This window comes from Drosophila teissieri, chromosome 3L, assembly GCF_016746235.2.
Source record: "Drosophila teissieri strain GT53w chromosome 3L, Prin_Dtei_1.1, whole genome shotgun sequence".
Lineage (NCBI taxonomy): Eukaryota > Metazoa > Arthropoda > Insecta > Diptera > Drosophilidae > Drosophila > Drosophila teissieri.
In genome coordinates this window covers 15,420,554-15,439,949 of record NC_053031.1, presented here as the reverse complement: position 1 = coordinate 15,439,949, position 19,396 = coordinate 15,420,554, and the positions used below count along the sequence as shown (strand labels likewise).

The following is a 19,396-nucleotide window of genomic DNA, read 5'->3' as shown; positions in this document are numbered from 1 at the left end:
GCCTTAAAAAGGATATACCTCCGAACTACACCCCGACCCCTCCGCTCGCCCTCCCCCGTGGCGCCAAAAAATGGCCCATAAGTCATTCCCACAAATCGGAAAATCTCTTCGCCGCCGGCTGCCGTGGCATTAGTCCATGGATGTGGATCTGGATGTAGATGGGCTGTGGATGCAGATGGGAGTGAGAAGGCGAATGTGACGCGGGTAGTGCTGGCTTCACGCCTCAATGCCTGCCAGAAGCGGACGACAGATGGCGCTGCCCGGAACCCTAGGCGTATGCGTGATATTTGCATAGCCTCTATGCTGGGCAGATTGGTGATTAATTAGGGATGTCGGTAGTAAATTAGCGAATGAACTGGAAACTGAAACTGAAACCGAAACTGGGAAAATCAGAAAGCGTCCAGATGAATAAGTGAACCTATTGCCTAGTAAATTTATGGCCCAGTCTAATATCATTCTACTGCTAAAGATTATATAATTCATATAGATATTCAAGCCTATATCGAGTTGTATCCACTAGAAAACTTGGAAGACTTATTTTCTACTCATAACTTGATATAGCAATATAATAGATATTTCTTAAAAGTATTTCAGAAAAGCATAAAATTAATGTTACTATTGCAGTCAATTGCGTGTGCTTTCTCATGTAGGAAGAAGTTACAGCTTAAACAAATTTAATAAGGTGTAAACCACACAAGTTTGCATGTGTGATTACCCGGCATTGGCTAAAGGCAAAAGTCAGTTGCCTTTTTTGCAAGACCGACTGATTCGACAGCCTGCACAGTAAAATTAGTCAGCAAAAGAGGGAAAAAAAAAGACTAGGTCTAAACTCTTGCCGAGTTCTGGAAAACAAAAACCGAGCTGCTGACATGGCCTCGCCCACAGATCCACAGAAGCATAGGAGCACCTACGCCCCACTGTTTAACCAACTTCAAAACCGAACTTTGCCAGCTACTCAAAGTCAACAACTGCAGGTTCGACCCTCCAGAACTCCAGACATACAAATACACAGAAGATGGAGGGCTGCGGAGGACCGGGGGGCAGACCTGTCACATGGATTGTCAACAAAATGCAACAAATTGGCAAAAAACTTTTTTCGTATGACCAGCTAAATTAAAACCCCAAGCAAATACGAGGACCAGCACGAGGACGAGGGCGAGGGCGAGGACATCCCCGCACACAACAACCAGAGCAAAGCAAAAAGTGACCAACTGCCGAAAGCTACAAATTCCCAGGGCGCAACGAAAAACATCACAGTAAAAGGATAACAAATATGCAAGCGCTCGGGATTTTATGCAATGCAATAGAAAGTAAACAAAGGAGGGGTGGAATAAAAAATATTTCGGAAAAAAGTACCTGCTTCTAACCTGGCAAACAAATTTTATTCAATTTTTTGTTTATCTAATGGCAGAGTAAAAATGCAAACAAGGGTTGGTGGATGGTCCCCAAAAATACGGCAAAGCTGCAGGCGCACAAAAGTTTTTCCTGATTAGATGGTAGAATGCCATGTAAACCCTATATAAACGATTATTTAGATATAGGTACTTAGAATTTACCCTATGTATTTTAAATAATATAGATATATACAATGTTGGCAGACACATACATATATTAATATAATAATTGCACAAGTATAAAAAGTCTTGAAACGTGAAAAACATTTACTATGGAACTAAAACTTACAATTAAACAACTTAAATTATTATTATAAATTTAAAATTAAAATTCCATTTTTATATTAATATATGCTTTTTAATTTGCTTAAATCAATTTCAAAACTTTAATAAATAACAGCCATTTCACGTGCTACTTTAGTTTTCCATCACATTGGAAACACATTTTTAGCAAAATCAAACACTCGAACAGATGGATGAAAATCGCTCCGCTTGTCGCATCTATTGAGTTCTTTTCAGTTTTCCACTGCAGCAACATTTGTGGAAACGAGGGCGCAGATTTATTTGATTATTGATTGTGGGCAGGTATCGTTTTGGGGGTCGTCCTTTTGGGCATTGGGTGGCCAATAGGTAAACTGGCGCGGAATAAGCATAACCAAACTGTCGTCGACGGCGCAATGGCAAAACTACACTGATGGCACTTGAAGCGCGGCAGGGAAATTGTTTATATGATGGATATGTGTGCTCTCGGGGGCACAAACACACTTGTATACATCTCCATTTATAGAATTGAATGCGTTGGAAAAAAGGCAACATAAAGAGTAGCATTCGAGTTGGTTTCTGGGGGATTTAACACACATTGTGCGTGCGGTTTAAGTTGAGTCCACATATGGATGCTACTTAATGATTAAATAGAGTTATTTTGAAAATAGTTAAAAAATTAAAATGACTATAAAAAAGGCAGTTAAACTTACAAAAAAAGTGATTTGGTAAGTTCAAACGTTTTGAAAATGCTTCTTTTGAAGGAAGGGAGCTATGATGCTTAATCGTTTTTAATCACATTTAAAGAACCAAAACATGAATGCTTAAATTTGATATCTGGGAGGCATCTCTTATCCCTTAATGTTTTTTTTAATAAATCTTGTTTCACGATTGGAAGGTGTCTTGCAACATTGCCCCCACTGTAATTAAACTCCAGGCCGGAAAGGCCACAACCGAAACAGAACTTGCCCAATTTCCCTTTATCCTTTATCCTTGATCCTTTTCTGGCATAAAATACACGTACATATATATTGTATATGCATTTCCATTTTCATTTCCATGGGAATGGGAATGGCAATGGCAGCAAACTGCTGACCAAATCAATTTCGCAATGCAAAATGAAAATGTTACAAGGGATTTTCGGGGATCGATGCGGACGGACTGCGGAAATTTGTTGCCGCTGCTTAGATGCCCGTAAAATTGCATGCGGAAAAGCAGCACAAACATTACGTACCAGGATGGCGAGCGGAAAAACTACGACTACGGGTTTTCCAAAGGTGCAGCAGCGTTGTTGTGTTGCAAATTGTGCCAGCGTTTGAGCGCATATTAGACGCCATTGAATTGGACGTGGGTGTGGCGGGGTGCCTGTGTACGTGCCACAAAATGGGGAGATTCCACCAGAAGCTCCAAATTTGCAGCAGCTGCAGCGCATATCCCAAAAAGGGGTTCAACAGGTGGGGCAGCCCAGTGGGAAAATCCAGCTAGCGAGCTTTCACGGCTGCATCCATCTAGTTTGGTGAGGTGGTAATTTCAATTGAAAGCAATTTATAGATTCCTTTATTGCATACTTTGTGCGGAATTCGAGACTTTTGATGGCTAGCTTCATCGGAAAACAAAGATATTACATTTTTGCAATTTAACACAGAAATCACGGGGAAAATCCAGGCCAGTTTCAATCAAAATTTAAATATAATGTATCTGTGTTAGATGGTTTAATAAAAAGATTTGTTTTTAGAGTTCTCATATGAGGTCTAATTACTTATGCATAATTCATCACTCAAAGAATAAATAGTAAAGGCATATTTAATTGACCAGCCTTTAAGTTAATTACACTCATTGTTCACGGACAGGGAAAAACCCACCAAGGCGATTAAGATTTCCGCTCTATTGACAATTATTTAAGCCCGCAAGCAACTAGTTGAAATGCGCCACAGAAATTATGCACATTTAACCCGCAATGCCCAAATGTATCTGTTCGAAAGCCACTCAAAGGATCTGGCGACAAGTAATGTCCTTTGTCTATTGTCCTTGTTAAATCATCACAAGCGCAATTATAATTAAGGGCACAAAATGGCATAACAATAGTGGCAACAAAAACCCTTCCCCCGCATTTGCCCCTCAATAATGCTCACTCTTATGCAGCCGTACGGCAAAATAATAATAATATTACATAATAAACTATTAAATCGGAGAATATGGTGAGGGGGTCGTGGGGAAAGGGGCTGGCTGCATGTGTAAACAAATTGCAATTGTTTTATCAAGCATGCTTTTGTCCTTTTCCATGACAACAGAAGGGGAAAACAAAGTTCGCAGCGCTAGTCGATGACAAGCAAATGCTCTATTAATTTGTAATAAATGTAAAAGCCACTTGGAACTTTTAAATTCAACTTGTAACTTGACTCTTTATGTATTGACTCATATTATTTAGTAGTTCTGATTATATGAAATAACTATTGGGCATTTCCATTTGCTTCAATGCTGATAATCAATGCAATACATAGGAGTATCTAATTCTAATTGCAAACCGAAGTTTTGCTGAAGCATTCTACTCAAGTTAATATCACTGATTATAATCTAAAATGGAGCATTCCAAATATCCAACGAGTGGCATCGGATTAAATAGCAATGGCAAACCCCTTGAAATTATCATAATAGCCCACTTCCAAAAGCGCATTAAACAATAACGAGTGGCAAATGGGAAATTGTGTAAAATTGTTACAGCAAGCACAGCATAATATGGAAGGCATTGATTTGGCGATAGATATAGCTACGCTGCACTGATTTCTACATCTATATATATAAAGTTGAGCTATTTCGCAAGCCATACATAGACATGAATGTACATATAAAGACGTATGTGGGCTTTGCGATGTGACTGTTGAATGCATTAGCAATTTCTATGGCTCGAATGGGAGGCTCCGAGGGAAATGGAAGCTCGGGTGCAACAGTTCAAAGTGTCGACAGTCCATGCGTGCATTCTGCGTGTGTGTGCGTGAGTGTGAGTGTACGTGTGTGTGAACTTTGTAAGCCATCCAGGTGAAATCCTACCCAACACCACCCTGTTTGCCTGCTGGCAGCTTGAAATGATAAATATGCAATCGAGGCAAAGGTGAACAATTTTTATATGCATTTCCCCAGCTCCCTCTGTCTCTCTCTTCCTTCCCTCGGCCTCCAATGTCAGGCATTTTTCTTGGAAATTTTATGCAAAAACAATTTATTACCGAGCTGCAGAACCCCAGATCTAAGCCGAGACATACTAGTATTGTTTCCTATGGCTGCAGCCTCCGTTGCTGCCCCAGCTGCACTTATCGCCTTATGCGATGCCATTTTGTAGCCCGCAAAGCAGCGGTACGAGCCGTATCTACACAGGGAGAAATGGTTTATTGATGCAAGTATTTTCAATAGCCTTTATCGTTTATAAAATGTTAATAGATAGCTTAGTTTGTTATGTAAGCGCAGTCTTTGAAATCTGTATCAACTGGTTTGCTCTTAGGGCTTTTGAGATCTCGACTTTTATACGGACGGACAGACAAACGGACAGATGGACACGCTGAATTGACTTCGTTAGTGATCCTAATCAAGAATAGCTTTACTATACCTGTAACTTACATTATGACGAATAAAGTGAAGAAAAAATCCTTGGACTAACATATGAAACAAAAAGCTTTGCAATTACTCCCGGTGCATTGAGCGAGGAGATATGCGATTGCATTTGGATACGCTTAAATTATTACATTCGCCTTTTGCTGTATGCCTTTATCGCCGAAGATTGATTGCGTTTGCCAAGTGTTTGAAAGGATACGAGCTATGGGAAGCAATTTCACTTGGCTCACATGACAACAGGCGCAATATTCAGCCCCGAACAGCCGCAATGTTTCTCAATCTCTTTGATTGAAGAGCTTCTGTACAATCGGGGAATTATGGTGCAAAATAATGGAATGTAGTAAGGGTGAAAGTATGACGTTTGCCATTTCAATTATGTAATTAATGTAATGGAATTGCAAATCTTAATGCACAGATAAGCAATTATAATAGCAAATAATTTCCCTCTTCAAATAAGTGAATAGGATAAATTGAAGTTTAAATGCATTGCATTTTAATTCTATACTAAGAACGCTGAGCAGGTAATATTTAATTGAATGCATTTCCTTGCACCATTGTCACATGAATTTGCTTTGAAAAGGAAAGCTTGCAATTTTGCAAGTGAAAGTATGTAATTACATAAAAACAGGAAGCCACAATTAAGGATTTTAAAGTAAAGTTGCATTTAATCACACGTATAGAACGAATAAATTAAAGCATGTATATTTTATAGGTATTTTGATGATTAAAGCTACGCATATATTTCAGAATTTTGAGTATTAAAGCTATGCATGTATTCCAGAATTATTTTAATGATTAAAGCTAACATAATTTGGACAATTTACGATGAAATTCATTCGATGCACATACTTTCAAGAGCTGACTTAAGACTCAAGACTTGTGGCACTTGCAACCGCACTGAAGTTGGAAAACTCATCGCCGCCGACACGCCACTTGATCTGAGATTGTTCTTTGGCAAAATCCTGCGAAAGCCTCATCTAGCAAAGCCGTATGCTTCCAAGAGCTCTTCGCCGGACAGAAACAACAAAACTTTCACACGAGCCAGGGATTTTTGAGCGGGGATTCCGGGGGGCGAAAAGAGGACTCTTTGCGGAGCAAAGTTGACGGCTTTGCAGGCCGTTGAGCGGAGAAGCTGCATTCTCTGGACAAAGCTGTGTGTCCTGCGTGTGTATGGTGTGTTTGGGTGTGTGGTGTGTACACTTGGCATTAACATAATTTATATTTTGTATGTATTTGCATAATAATAAAGCTGCTGATGTGCCATAATCAGGAGCAGAATCCGCACAGAAGCGTCTTTTCTCCTCTGGCCTTTTGCCTGCCACGTCCAGTGAATTCCCAACCTCCCAGTTTGAGTTCCACATCCAAGTCCACGTCCTGCTCCACCACCACCCACCGCCTCCCACGCTGCTGTTGACAAATGGAACACAATCGACCACACCCACAACATCCAAAATCCAGCCAGTGATGGCAATCCCCTAAATCTTTGAAATTAATATTAAGTTTCTTCAGCCTTAGCACATTCTCCATCTGCCTTTGATTATTTTATACTTATATTTTAATTATTAAATTTAGGATCGTTTTTATTGAGTTTAAACACAAAGCTCTATTAATATATAAGTGCATGGATACAGCTGGTTGCATATTTTAAGCAAAACTATTAAGCCAAACCAGCTCAAATGGCACAAAAACTGCAAATTGCCATCCCTGTCAGCTGTAGAGGTTTGAACGAGAAAAGAAACAGACACACATGAGCTTTCTCCCAAGAAGTGGGTCGTGTGCGGAGTGGGCGAAAGTGGGTGAAAGTGGGCGCTAGTGGGCGGTAATGGGGAGTGGCACCCCGCCCGCATAAATGCATGAATACTTATGGATACTTCGCAGCGCATCACAAACTACTGCTGTTGGACTTTCTGGTGGGCGGTCGCAGGCGGAATTGTCATGTTTCCCGCTTGTATTGCACTGACATCTGCAGGACATAATTCGTTGACACACACACTCAACACACACCCAACACACTGGAGCACACACAATGCGAGGAACAACATTTATTTGTGCGCTTGTGTCTTCATATACAAATTCTGAGCGGACTTTGCTGGTCGGGCATCCTTTTTTCCGGCTTGCTTGTGTCGAAACTGCACTAAATACACGCTTAATGCAAAAAGCTTCAAAGAGAAATTGCTAAGAGCTCGAAATGCAAACACAAGTTCAAGTGCATTTATCGTTTAATACCCCGCACAAACTGAATGCTGGAAATGTTGTATTCGGCAGCATAACTATAAACTGATTTTCTACTTTCCATGTAAATGTGATTCCATTCAAAACCAATAATACACCAAAAAGTGCAAAAAACGCAGTTTTACATATGCAATATGTTTCGTTTAGTGGTACTAAAATAAAACAGAATACTACTCAGTGTCAGCACATTTTCAATCTTTTGCCCAAATGCACTGTAATGATTGGTACCAACATCCTGTTAGGTCCTTCAACTTTATATGCTTTGTAAACAACAACTATCATAGGCTAAAGATAATAAAATCAAATATTATTACATAAATTGTATATATTTATTATAAATATAGCTCGACAAGCAATGGAATCACCTGCCATGGAAACCCATTGAGCACACTTTAAAACATTCGGCAACGAAAAGAACCGAAGGAAAAACAACCAGTCACGTGTACTCTGTACCCACCCAGCCCCAATAATTTATTAATTTTTCCCACGGGTATTCGGCCCCCCTCCATTTGCCTGTATACGTTTTGCACGTGTCCTGGGTGGCCAGGACATGCTGATTCCCCTGCTCGACGAAGCGTTAAAATGCCACCATTAAAAATCAATGTTTAAAGATTTATGAGCTTCACAAAGTGTTAATTACCAGGTAAGAGCAAGGATAAGGCAAATGGCAAAAGCAAAAGGAAAAGCAGAAGCAGAGGCTGAGCCCAAAAAGGAAAAGTCCTTGCACGAGAACGTGTGCTCGAACATAAGAGCGAATAAGCCGAAAAGCAACCAACTTGACCTGTGGCCTTTGACTTCTTATTTATTCAGCCTTTTGCGTATATCTGTTTGTGGGAAAGTGGAAAAATAAATTGAAACATTTTCGTCGTTGCACTCGTATAGTTTTTCATCCAAAAGCTATTAATATCCATCAATTATTCAGTAATTGATGGTTGATACATGAAGAGTCAACTTAAACGGGTCAGCTCAAACGAAAACTGTTTGCGTTCAAATAGAACTAATAAAAAGTTGATGCATAATTAAACACATTGATTGATGTGACATGGGTTAGAAGGTCAATCGTGTTCAAATTTTAAAGCATGAAAATGTAAATTCCAAACTAAAACATTAGATAAATACAAGGGGCAAAGATTCTGACATTTTTAACTTTCGACATACAAACTATTTGGGTTCTCATGGCATGTGATAAAATATAAATACCTCTTTGATTAAAACTGATTCAACGTGATATTGCTAATGCAGAGCTAAGCCTGAAGATGCGATAAAAGGCTTGGCTTCTGCAGGCGCCTGGAGTGTATCTTCTAATCCACTTTAAGAAACCGCCCCAAGGTGCAAATAAAAACATAAATGTAGAATGTCAAAGCAGAAATACCCTCAGCAGTACAGAGAAAACCCGCGAAAAACTTTACTTTTAATCAGACCAAAACAAAGGGAGCGAAAATAAAAGCAAACGAAATAGCTGGAAAAACAGGCGTCAGGATGCCAGGACACCAAAGTACAAAAATAACGATACAAAATGCGAAGCCGAAAAGTAACAGAAAATGCGAAAATGGGGAAAGACGAGCGCTCATAATTCCACGGCCAAGAGGAAAACTCAACGACAGCGGCAAGGAGTGAAATAGGAAAATCAACAACCGAAATACGTAAAAAGATGCCAGGCAGCACTTTTCCGTTACTTTTACTGTCGGCGTTTCTGTTTGTTTCTATTTTCATGCACATTTTTTTACTCTATTTTCATTTTTTGTAGTTTACCCACATAAGCTGCGATGGCGAAGGGACACGTGAGGTTTCCCAGCGACAAAAGAACGAAATATGTGGGCATAATATACATACGAGTATTGTAGCCATATGTATGTATGTGGCCAAGCCAGCACGGCTGTGTGCGTGTGAAGGACGAACGAAACGCAACGCCTCAAATATGCTTCAACTACTAAAGAAGCCATAAAGCAACAGCCATCACCCTTCAGCCGGCAGTCAAACGGGCCACCGCAGGAATAAGCCTGTGACGCTCCATCGCCCAAGTGAACTTCCTTGGCCACCCGGCCTGGGAACACATTTTCCAGGACACGACTCGAACCGGGCTCGATTTCAACCCGCAGAGCGTACAACCCGCTCGAGTTGCAGGGGAACGCCTCAAACCATAAGGAGGATGTTAAAAAGTCGGTTGCAAAGGATCCGGTCCGAGGAAAAGGGATTTCAGTGATTCTCCTTTATGCTAACACTAAATGGTACAAAGTATTTAAGAGATATATGTTCTGTGTGATAATATTTAAATGTTTGCTACAGATGCTATCATATCAGTTTGATCTTTATATTATATCTTGATTTATGTTTATTTACCCTTCGAGTTAGGTCATGTAAATACAAATATAAGTGTAGCATTACTGAATAGATTATACAATACTATAATATTATTAATTTCCCTGCTAGAACTGTACAAGTACCAACATTTTTGCAATTTATAGTTTTCTTTTCTTGTTAGTCCTTAAAAACATTAGCCCTTTCTACATGCCTTTTATAGATATTTATAAGTTACATTTTTTCTACGTACATTAGTTTCATACCAGTTAGCATTTGGTCGTATAATCAAAAAAATCCCTTTATCCATACGATAGAAACGCAAGGATGGCGAGGTTTATAGAAATAGACTTTTATGGCAAAACACTTGGTCTTTATGGGAACTTGGGCTTTATGGAAATTAAAAATAAGTGTTAGTACTTATTGCCAAAAAATCTTGATGAGAATTGTCCTCTAACTACACATCCTTTCGTGCAAATACTTTAGTTATGTAAAGTAGAAAACTGAGAAATGTAAAATTATGTCTCCTTGCTTGCAACTGTGCTCAGCTAATAATGGGAATATAAATGGGATTGAAGAGCCATTTTAAATTGTGAAGGGAAATATAATTTTGTAATTTTTATAGGTCTTATAAGCAGAGCCCAATTATGGTCTAACACCAAAAAAGACCTAATCACTTCAATTTCGTACAAATCTGGCACCTGAAAAGCCGCAGCTCTCCGTGAAATACTATTTATAATCCTTCAAAGTAATAAAACTAAGTTTGTTATTTCCAATTTTTCGATTTGCAAGAGAGAGACTAACCCGAAAGCTACTGTACCTGCCAAACTGATATCTACCTGATCAATAGCAGCTGGTTCAGATATGTGTATACCTACACCTGCAGATTCTTGCTACCTAGGAGCCATCGAAATCTTAACTTCTATATAAAGACACTGGATCGGAGCACGCAGCATCAGAAAGTTTTCAAACATGGCCCGTCGCACACAATCGCGCTATATCTTCGACATCGAGGATAACTACCGAGTTTTCCGCCATCAGTTCTTTGTCAACGGGGCAAGGAGAGCGGATTGCACCACATGTGAAAGTAGAGTGCCAGCCAGCGAACCATACCATCACCACTGGCGAAATGACATCAAGAACAACAGAAGCCATTGCATACAAATTGGTGCCGAGGAAAAGGATATCCTTAATAGAATCGAGGACCAGGCCATCGAGGAGTTTATCCTGTGTGATGGAAGCATTGCAGCGAGGACCAACGACTTTCTTCTGGAAGCTGGAATGGATGCAGTCCCTCAACTGCTGCGATTTTTAAGTTATGGTACCGAAAAACTGGAGGCCACAGTCGGATTCTACGTGGATGTGAAGAAGGAGCGAATGTACTACGAAAGCAGTCCGTTGAATATCGAAAACCATTTGGATATTGGCGAGGCGGTGGACATGATATTCTCCATGCTGCTGGAGAAGATCAGCAACTATGTGCTGCTCCATCAAAGGGTGCCACTGGAGGCGTGTGTCATCAGAAGGATGAAGGTGACGGTCAAGAGATTTTGCGTCTCCTCCAAAAGCAATCCCTGCAAACTTCCTTTGCAATACCGCGTGAAAAACGCCACAGAAGTCAACGGAAAAGGACGTAATACATATTCCACGGATTTGGAAAAGCTTTCTGAAACTTATATCAATAACAAGGATAAAAGTCAACATATTCCGGCTACGCTGAAAATAAACCTGTACACATTCCGGGTCTGCAGAACGTCCAAGGAACTATATGCGGTGCCGTATTTGCTCCGTGGCGATGATGTTGAAAACACGCCCACCTTCATCATTCAAACGGACGTGGTTGGTGACATTCAGGGCTTGCTGGAGATCCAAAATATAAGAAAGTTCCTGCGAGTGGATACCCAGGATCGGGTGTTCGAGTGCCGCCAGTGCCAATCCCACTTTGTGGACCGGGTGCACCTTGCCCTCCACAAGCAGATCGCCTGTGGCAGGAACTTTATGGTGTGGCACATGGACAAGGACGCCATCGAGTTGCACGAGAACTGTTTGCCTCTGCCAAAAGAGTACTTCAAATATGAATGGGTCGGATTGGCAGGCAAGAGCATTTAATGTAATTTTTAGAATACAATTCGATATACAACTTAATAAATTATTTAAAATACGTAAAATGTTTTTTGAAGTGTGATTACTTAATTTCAATTCTTGGGAAATTTGTTCAATTTCTAAAAATATTTTTTCCACTGATATTTTGAAATGTTTAGTATATTTGAGGCGTAATATTTTGGTATATTTATGTTCGTCTTGAAACCTACTTATCGAGTTCTGGTCACTCTATTATCCGGCTGATTTGGATTTGTTTATATCAAAAACACGAAAAGCAATGAATCCTCTGGACAAAATACACGCGCTGGACGAGATCGAGAAGGAGATAATCCTGTGCATGCAGAGTGCAGGTGGGATGGGACTAGTTAGTCACCAAAAAGTGGGTAATAATGTACGCTCTTTCCAGGACAAGCCTTGCAGGAGTTGGGCAAGGAAAAGTCATCCCAGAAAAATGCCGAAACCCAGTCGCAGCAGTTCCTCAAGAGTCTGTCCAGCGTGGAATCGAAGCTTTCCGAGCAGATCAACTACTTGACCCAGGTGTCCACGGGTCAGCCGCACGAGGGTTCCGGGTACGCCTCCGCCAAAGTGCTCCAAATGGCCTGGCATCGCATTCAGCATGCTAGATCCAGGGTGCGGGAACTGGAGGAAACCAAGGCCAAGCACTCGCATGCTGCCCGTCAGCAACTGAAGCGCCAGCAGGAACATGCCGCCGCCCAGCAACAGCAGCAACAACAACAGCAGCAGCAGCAACAACAACAGATGCAACAAGCGGCACAACAGCAGCAACAACAACAGGGAGGAGGAAACGCCAGCGGGGCAGATCATGCCATGGGCGGAGACTCCTCAATGTCCACCAACTAATCTGGGGCTATCTTTAAGGGTAAGGGTTTTATAGTTTTTCGAGCGAATTGCACTTGAGCACATTTTGTCAACCAATTGCGTGAATCGAAACATAAGAGACAGTCCTTTTAAGAAATACATTTCCATACTACTATTTGTACTTTATTTGCCTATCTTAAGAGGTAAAGTTATAAAGCATCCGGTGTTAAATCAACGGATTTATCACAAGTGGTATCCAAAGGTTCTTGATTTGATTTAGACTGACCAATGCCAAAGAAATTCTTCTCGCAAACGTATCGCACGCACTGCAGCAGCACATTTCGTTCATGACGTATATCCGATTCCAATAGTTTCGACAACATGGTGTTCGGGGTTTGTTTGCGAGCTCGCTTGAAGTTCAAGCCATAAATTCGCTTTGGAGCAGCTCTTTTGGGTGCAGATTGTGGCTTGGGCTCCACTGGTTCGGTTTTGGCTGTAATTGACTCTGTTATAGTTTCGGTTACTCGCTGGAACGGCTCTTCGTCTGGTGCTTCGTCAGAGGAGCCGCCTTCCTTGGCAGGCTCCGGGGTAGATGGAATTATTCGTGTAATGCTTTTTGCTTCTGGCGCCACTTCTTCTGAAGATGTCATTTCCAACGTTGGTGTTGGTGGTTCGTCTTCACAGAGTTGAGGATTCTCTACTGAGATAGGTGTATTTGAAGCCTCAGCACTTGCGTCATCAATGACTGGAGCCTCTTCTGTGGTTTCAGTTGGCATACTTATGGAGTTGTCTACTTGTGCTGTAACTTCCTTACTGCAGTCTCCTGTATCCTGGTCTTCACTCTCTGTTTCACTTCCTTCGTCACTATCTGAACCATACATTCCAAGAAAGCTAGACAAAGCATTATCCTGCTTTCGAACTTTTCCCTTTAAGTGCTGGTAGTCCGGCATTTGTCCAGTTCCACAAAATTTTGCGTTTCCCAATAAGGATACTTCCTCATCTTTTTTATCTTCATCGGTTTCTTTCTGCTTTGAAGCTTCGTTTGCTTTATCATTAGATTTGTTTGCACTTCCTACGCATTTTTTCTTTTCGTTGGCTTTGCCTTTGGCACCTCTCTTTTTCTTGTTTTTTTGATCGAAACGTTCTTTGTGATCTGCTTGGTGTCGCGTCCTTTGGCGATCTTCCCGGTTACCGAAGCGGGACTTGGAAGCCTCAAGGCGCTCCCCGCGTTTAATCCGCTGTTCCTTGGCCAATCTAGCCATCTCAACATTCGCCGCAGTGGGAAATCTACAATTGGAACAGCTTATTGTAAAGAACTTAAGAAATTGCTACAAATAAACTGACTTTTTCCTTCGCTCTGCCTTCCAAGCGGCCAATTCTTCCTCGGTCCAAACTTTCTTCACCTTGACGTAGGTTCCCGTGATGTGTTTGGCTTCTATGTGACGTTCCAGAATGTTGTGGAGCGCAGCAAAGTCGCAGTCATCCGCAGGGCAGAACTCGTGTTGCTCCAGGTGGCGCTTCATGTCCTGGGAGTTAGCAAGCTCCATGCCACATGTGTGACAAAACTCCGGTCGCGGAGGGGAGTCGTAAATAGGTGGGGATGCTGGCACGCTGACTGTGCTGCTCTGTGTACGGAATTTAGTTATGTTTAAGAAACAATCACGGAATATGGCAGACTCACTTGTTCCTGGTGCAGATATTTGGCTGGCACTGTTGATCCTCGTGCGCCGTACATGGGCGGCGGTTGCTTGGAGCGCGGCAGCAGGGTCATCCCACTGGGGGTAAGGTAGAGGTGATTGGACGTGCTGGATACATTGGGCTTGCCGAACTGTGGAGACGGCAATACAAACTTCGGCAGAACCTTTTCGTCCATTTTGTCGCAATACAAATGTTGAAAACAATGTGCGCGAATCGGCGCAGTGTGACCGAAGCTGTCGAATATAATAAAATAATTACTAAATACTGAAAGGTAATATGTTTCTTATAAGAATATTTAATTTTGTTTAAACATTTTACATGTGGAATATTTGCTGCTATATTAAGAGGCCTGTGTTAAAGTTTGGAATTAAAAATAAATTAATTTTTTCTGCAGTTTTTTTTAACAATATTTATTATCTCATTTTTATTATTATTATTTATATAAAGAACATTATTTATTATTCTTATTTCATATTTATTTAAAAAAAATACCGTTGTTCTTCACGCAACCTATCGATATGCCCGCCCACATCGATAGACTAGTGTGACCGCACCGCACTGTTGTTGTCGCGACGAGCAAGACAAAAACAATTAACTGGGCAGTGCAAGTCAATTGAGAGAGCCATCTTAATTGTATTTATTAAGTTTAAGCGTTTAGATTAGTGCGAATACTCAGCGGCCGACGAAATGCAGAGTGTCCTCAATACCGTAAAGGGCACAGCTCTCAACGTGGCCGAGTATCTGACGCCCGTGCTGAAGGTAAAAAGTGCCAAGTAAACGGAAAACTGACTATCAAAGCGAGGAAATGTCTATTTCAATACGTATGAAACGAGGGTGTACATATGAATGACAAAGAAAACCCGAATAGATAATGGGTTTCCTCGCTCAAATGCTGATTCCATTTTCCCGTTTCCCATTTTCCGTGACTTCTTTTAACGGCCCCCGGGGTGCTATAAATCGGGATCCACCGCTACACTTTCTCCTAGCAAGAAGAAAGGGGCGTCCCAGAATTCTCTGCCCATTTTTGTGTCCTTTTTCATAAACGGTCTTTAATAATGTAAATTAAACCAAGATTAAGAGGTTTCTGATACATATACTGATAACCTATCAATAATAAATACATATACTCTCAATAAAACGTTCTAGTCGTTGATGCATTTATATTTAAAAATCTATTTTAAAGGGGAAACCCCCCCCCAGTAATGAGTTATACAAATAACGTATTCCTTTTTGCAGGAGTCGAAGTTCCGTGAGACAGGTGTTCTCACACCAGAGGAATTTGTGGCCGCCGGTGATCACCTGGTGCATCACTGCCCAACTTGGCAGTGGGCCGCTGGCGATGAGACGAAGACGAAACCCTACCTACCAAAGGGTAAGTGCTGCGATTTGCAATTGATAACTAGCCAATTGACTCATTAAAATCATTTGCCCCTACTTAGATAAGCAATTCCTGATAACGCGCAATGTTCCGTGCTATCGCCGCTGCAAGCAGATGGAGTACGTCGGCGAGGAGACGCTGGTGGAGGAGGAGTCCGGTGACGGCGGTTGGGTGGAGACGCATCAGCTGAACGACGATGGCACAACCCAGCTGGAGGACAAGATCTGCGAACTGACAATGGAGGAGACAAAGGTGAATGCGGGTTAAACTTTTTCACTAACATCTGTGATACACGTTTAAGAAAATAGATCTGTGGTTCTGACTTAATAGGTTAAGATCCTTAAGTTAACTCAGTTAGTTTGCAGCATCTATTCGTAAATTAATAATCATGTACTCCCTTTCAGGAAGAAATGCACACTCCAGATAGCGACAAATCAGCGCCGGGCGCTGGGGCCGAGGCCGAAGATGAGGACGACGACGAGGCTATTGACATGGACGATTTCGAGGAGAGCGGCATGCTGGAGCTGGTCGATCCGGCCGTTGCCACCACCACACGCAAACCGGAGGCGGAAGCAAAGGCAAGCCCAGTGGCAGCCGCATCGGGCGACGCGGAGGCCAGCGGTGACTCAGTGCTCCACACACGCACCTACGACCTGCACATCAGCTATGACAAGTACTATCAGACGCCTCGACTCTGGGTGGTGGGGTATGATGAGCAGCGCAAGCCACTGACGGTGGAACAGATGTACGAGGATGTCTCGCAGGATCACGCTAAGAAAACCGTCACCATGGAATCACATCCGCATCTTCCAGGTCCCAATATGGCCTCGGTGCATCCATGTCGGCATGCGGACATTATGAAGAAGATTATACAGACGGTAGAGGAGGGCGGCGGTCAGCTGGGAGTGCATTTATACTTGATCATATTCCTGAAATTCGTTCAGACCGTCATACCAACCATCGAGTACGATTTTACGCAAAACTTCAATATGTCTTAAGACCCGCCATGCTTTTCAATATTGACGCAATTGATATACATAACTCATTAAACGCAAGTTTGTGAACTAATAATTGAATAAAGATTTGGGCCAACAGCTTACGCATTAAAGACCTGTGATTCGTTTTTATAATTACTTTTTATTTCACTTTGCTTTTGTTGTTGTTGGTTGGTTGCATGTTTGAAACATCTCTGAGATGAAATTGTATGTTAACATAATAATAAAGCATATTAAATCAATTGATCAAATATGCATTGTAGTTTTAGGTAGTTTTGTTTCTAGTTAAATGATTTTTTTTGCGTTTTTAACAGTTTTTCAAACTTAAAATGTGTGTGTTGCTTGCATTTATATTAATCATTTAATGTATAACTGTTAGATCGTTTTTTACTTTTTATGGGTTTATAGTATATATATAGATTTTCTTAATAGTTAAAATCACTTTTCATTTGCAATAACAGGTTCACATCGTAATCAATATTACAATAAACATACCTAACGCCATTCATACCTGAATAAACATTTATATATTTGTATGTGTATATCGATCCCTTCATCTTTTCCCTTCTTTTAACGTGTTTTCAACAACATGCCGCCAGCGTTACGTTAGACGTCAACAATTTTGCCCTTTACTTATAATCTTTAAATATAACTGATCCACTATCTAGCCAACTCTCATTGCCAACTTTTACATTATTTACCCATATTTTCTGTACTTTTTTACATTTTATAATACATATAGAAGTTAGACATACCAACTAGTGACCTAAATATATAATATATACCTAGGCAAACCTATATAGATGTCATCGTGCTTTCGTTTTTCTATTCTTTGCCCCCTAATAATCTTGCGTCTGCCTGAAATTTCTATTATTTTCGTGAATCTTTCTGCTCTGATTTTATACACCGCATTAAACATTTGTGTTGTTTTTATACACGCTGCCTTGAAATTTGTAATTTGAAATGTGTGGTAGTTTGTGTCTGTTTACTGAATTTGGAGTTTAAACTTGTTTAATTTTATAAGGTACGTTTTGTTTAAGCGCAATGCCTAGGCGCGAATTGAGGCAATGATAAGATCCGAACCAAATTAGTCGCAAATTTGGAAATTCCGAGAACATTTCGGGTCATTACATTAACAAATTCAACAATTTTTAAATCCTTTGCCAGGTAACTTAATATTTGAATTGAAAGTTTACCCATTAATAGATATTCATTAAAAATAGTTTATTTGGTTTGTTTATTCCGATTTTTGATTTTTACAATATTCAAGTGTTTCTTTAATTCGATTTCTTTTCCGTCTCATTGCCCAAATTCATGACTAAACATTTTTTACTTTTAGTTTTAAAGTGTTATACAGCTTTTTAAAATGTTTTTAATTGGATTTTACCCTTTAACAGATTTATCGCCTTTCTTGCACAAAATATATTTTGTATTTTAAATATAAGCTTTACACTTTCTGGTTGCTGACATTGAAACAATTACATCTTGGTTGAAATTTACAAATAGTTGAAACTTGCTGCTAAATTTAAATATACATGTAAGTATATATTTTCTATATAGTTTTTAACACGATCTTTATTAATTTATATAATTTCTTGCTCTTCATTATCTTGTTGTAGGTAGTTGTTTGCATTGTTTTCTTACACTTAGATGAAATTACAATTATAATATACACATACATTCATACCATGAACACCTAAATTTGCTTTGTTTTCATTTTCTTTGTATGGATTTTCCAATTTTTTTTTGTTGCCATTAGATTAGACGCAAATACTATGCAAGACACTTGGCGCAAAAAAATACAAGAATCGATCTACAAGTGGGAACGATATTAATTTGAAAACTATAGTATAACCAAATTCTAATTAAAAATATGTAGGACGCTTAAAAGTACGCCAATTTACATAAAAATATATATAGATTTGTATCCATAAGTATCGTATTCATATAGGTATATAAAAATAAAATTTCTCATGCTTTTTTTTTGTAATGCCTAAAAAAGTGTGTTTCTCCTTGCCGTATTAAAATTTAAATCCATACATCTACATATTCTCGTTTAGGTTCAAGTGTTTTAAAATTGCTTTATCAGGGACTACAAATAAAACACGAATTAATTTAAGACAAATTAATTAATTAGTTAAACGTAAACTAGACCTAACCGTAAACGTAATAATAATTAACATTGAATCAACAAATGTGTGCATGTGTGTGTATAGGTGTGATAGTTGGTGGTGTTGGTGGTAGTAGTGATGATGCATTCCCATATTCATAATACGGAATTCTGTATCCTTCGTTCGCCTTCCATATCCCGGGACTCCCGGGACTCCTTGCCTTGAGGGACGCCCCGCCTTGTTATTTACATTTCATAAATGATTAAGTATTCCGTGTCACGTTCTCCCGGCCTCTACCCCTTGCGCTTGGCGTGCAGCATCTCCATGAGCAGCGTTTGGGTGGGCGCACTGCCGGCACAGTGCTTGGTGTACAGGTGATCCTCGCCGCGAGCGGCCATGGCATGGATTTCCGGTAAGATGTTAACTAGCCCTCTGAATTTGTCCTGTAATTGGCCGAAAGAAATGTGTTTTAGAGTTGTTAGCACGGAACTTACAAATGCTTTC

The 19,396-nt window shown here is 40.3% G+C and overlaps 5 protein-coding genes across 5 annotated transcripts in view; 3 read left to right on the top strand and 2 right to left on the bottom strand.

The window, feature by feature from the left end:
• The first annotated feature begins 10,760 nt into the window (after positions 1-10,760).
• LOC122618066 (protein terminus) lies at positions 10,761-11,897 on the top strand. Its single transcript, XM_043794199.1, has one exon. The coding sequence runs from the start codon at positions 10,761-10,763 to the stop codon at positions 11,895-11,897; it is 1,137 nt and encodes a 378-aa protein (XP_043650134.1).
• A 226-nt stretch (positions 11,898-12,123) lies between these two features.
• LOC122618233 (mediator of RNA polymerase II transcription subunit 11) lies at positions 12,124-12,891 on the top strand. The gene is made up of 2 exons (XM_043794503.1): positions 12,124-12,241; positions 12,298-12,891. The coding sequence occupies exons 1-2, from the start codon at positions 12,169-12,171 to the stop codon at positions 12,750-12,752; spliced, it is 528 nt and encodes a 175-aa protein (XP_043650438.1). The 5' UTR covers positions 12,124-12,168; the 3' UTR covers positions 12,753-12,891.
• On the bottom strand, positions 12,878-14,641 carry LOC122618231 (nuclear fragile X mental retardation-interacting protein 1). Its single transcript, XM_043794501.1, has 3 exons — positions 14,392-14,641; positions 14,055-14,335; positions 12,878-13,997 (listed from the first exon to the last, which is right to left on the bottom strand). Exons 1-3 carry the CDS (start codon positions 14,581-14,583, stop codon positions 12,920-12,922), a joined length of 1,551 nt encoding a protein of 516 aa, XP_043650436.1. The 5' UTR covers positions 14,584-14,641; the 3' UTR covers positions 12,878-12,919.
• A 338-nt stretch (positions 14,642-14,979) lies between these two features.
• LOC122618232 (ubiquitin-like-conjugating enzyme ATG3) lies at positions 14,980-16,894 on the top strand. Its single transcript, XM_043794502.1, has 4 exons — positions 14,980-15,167; positions 15,645-15,780; positions 15,848-16,038; positions 16,191-16,894. Exons 1-4 carry the CDS (start codon positions 15,096-15,098, stop codon positions 16,782-16,784), a joined length of 993 nt encoding a protein of 330 aa, XP_043650437.1. The 5' UTR covers positions 14,980-15,095; the 3' UTR covers positions 16,785-16,894.
• Positions 16,895-16,952: 58 nt separating this feature from the next.
• The window catches only part of LOC122618230 (nuclear hormone receptor FTZ-F1), a 42,575-nt gene continuing 40,131 nt past the window's right edge, over positions 16,953-19,396 (bottom strand). Inside the window, exon 10 of the mRNA XM_043794500.1 lies at positions 16,953-19,335. Coding sequence (XP_043650435.1) covers positions 19,186-19,335 — 150 coding nt within the window. The 3' untranslated portion in view covers positions 16,953-19,185. The remainder of the gene's footprint in view (positions 19,336-19,396) is intronic.

Coding starts and splice junctions, on each gene's coding strand:
- LOC122618066 (XM_043794199.1), top strand. CDS start 10,761: ATGGCCCGTCGCACACAATCGCGCTATATCTTCGACATCGAGGATAAC.
- LOC122618233 (XM_043794503.1), top strand. CDS start 12,169: ATGAATCCTCTGGACAAAATACACGCGCTGGACGAGATCGAGAAGGAG. Junction 12,242..12,297: donor CCTGTGCATGCAGAGTGCAG/GTGGGATGGGAC, acceptor CGCTCTTTCCAG/GACAAGCCTTGCAGGAGTTG.
- LOC122618231 (XM_043794501.1), bottom strand. CDS start 14,583: ATGGACGAAAAGGTTCTGCCGAAGTTTGTATTGCCGTCTCCACAGTTC. Junction 14,336..14,391: donor AATATCTGCACCAGGAACAA/GTGAGTCTGCCA, acceptor TTCCGTACACAG/AGCAGCACAGTCAGCGTGCC. Junction 13,998..14,054: donor AAGGCAGAGCGAAGGAAAAA/GTCAGTTTATTT, acceptor TTCCAATTGTAG/ATTTCCCACTGCGGCGAATG.
- LOC122618232 (XM_043794502.1), top strand. CDS start 15,096: ATGCAGAGTGTCCTCAATACCGTAAAGGGCACAGCTCTCAACGTGGCC. Junction 15,781..15,847: donor GAAACCCTACCTACCAAAGG/GTAAGTGCTGCG, acceptor GCCCCTACTTAG/ATAAGCAATTCCTGATAACG. Junction 16,039..16,190: donor TGACAATGGAGGAGACAAAG/GTGAATGCGGGT, acceptor ACTCCCTTTCAG/GAAGAAATGCACACTCCAGA.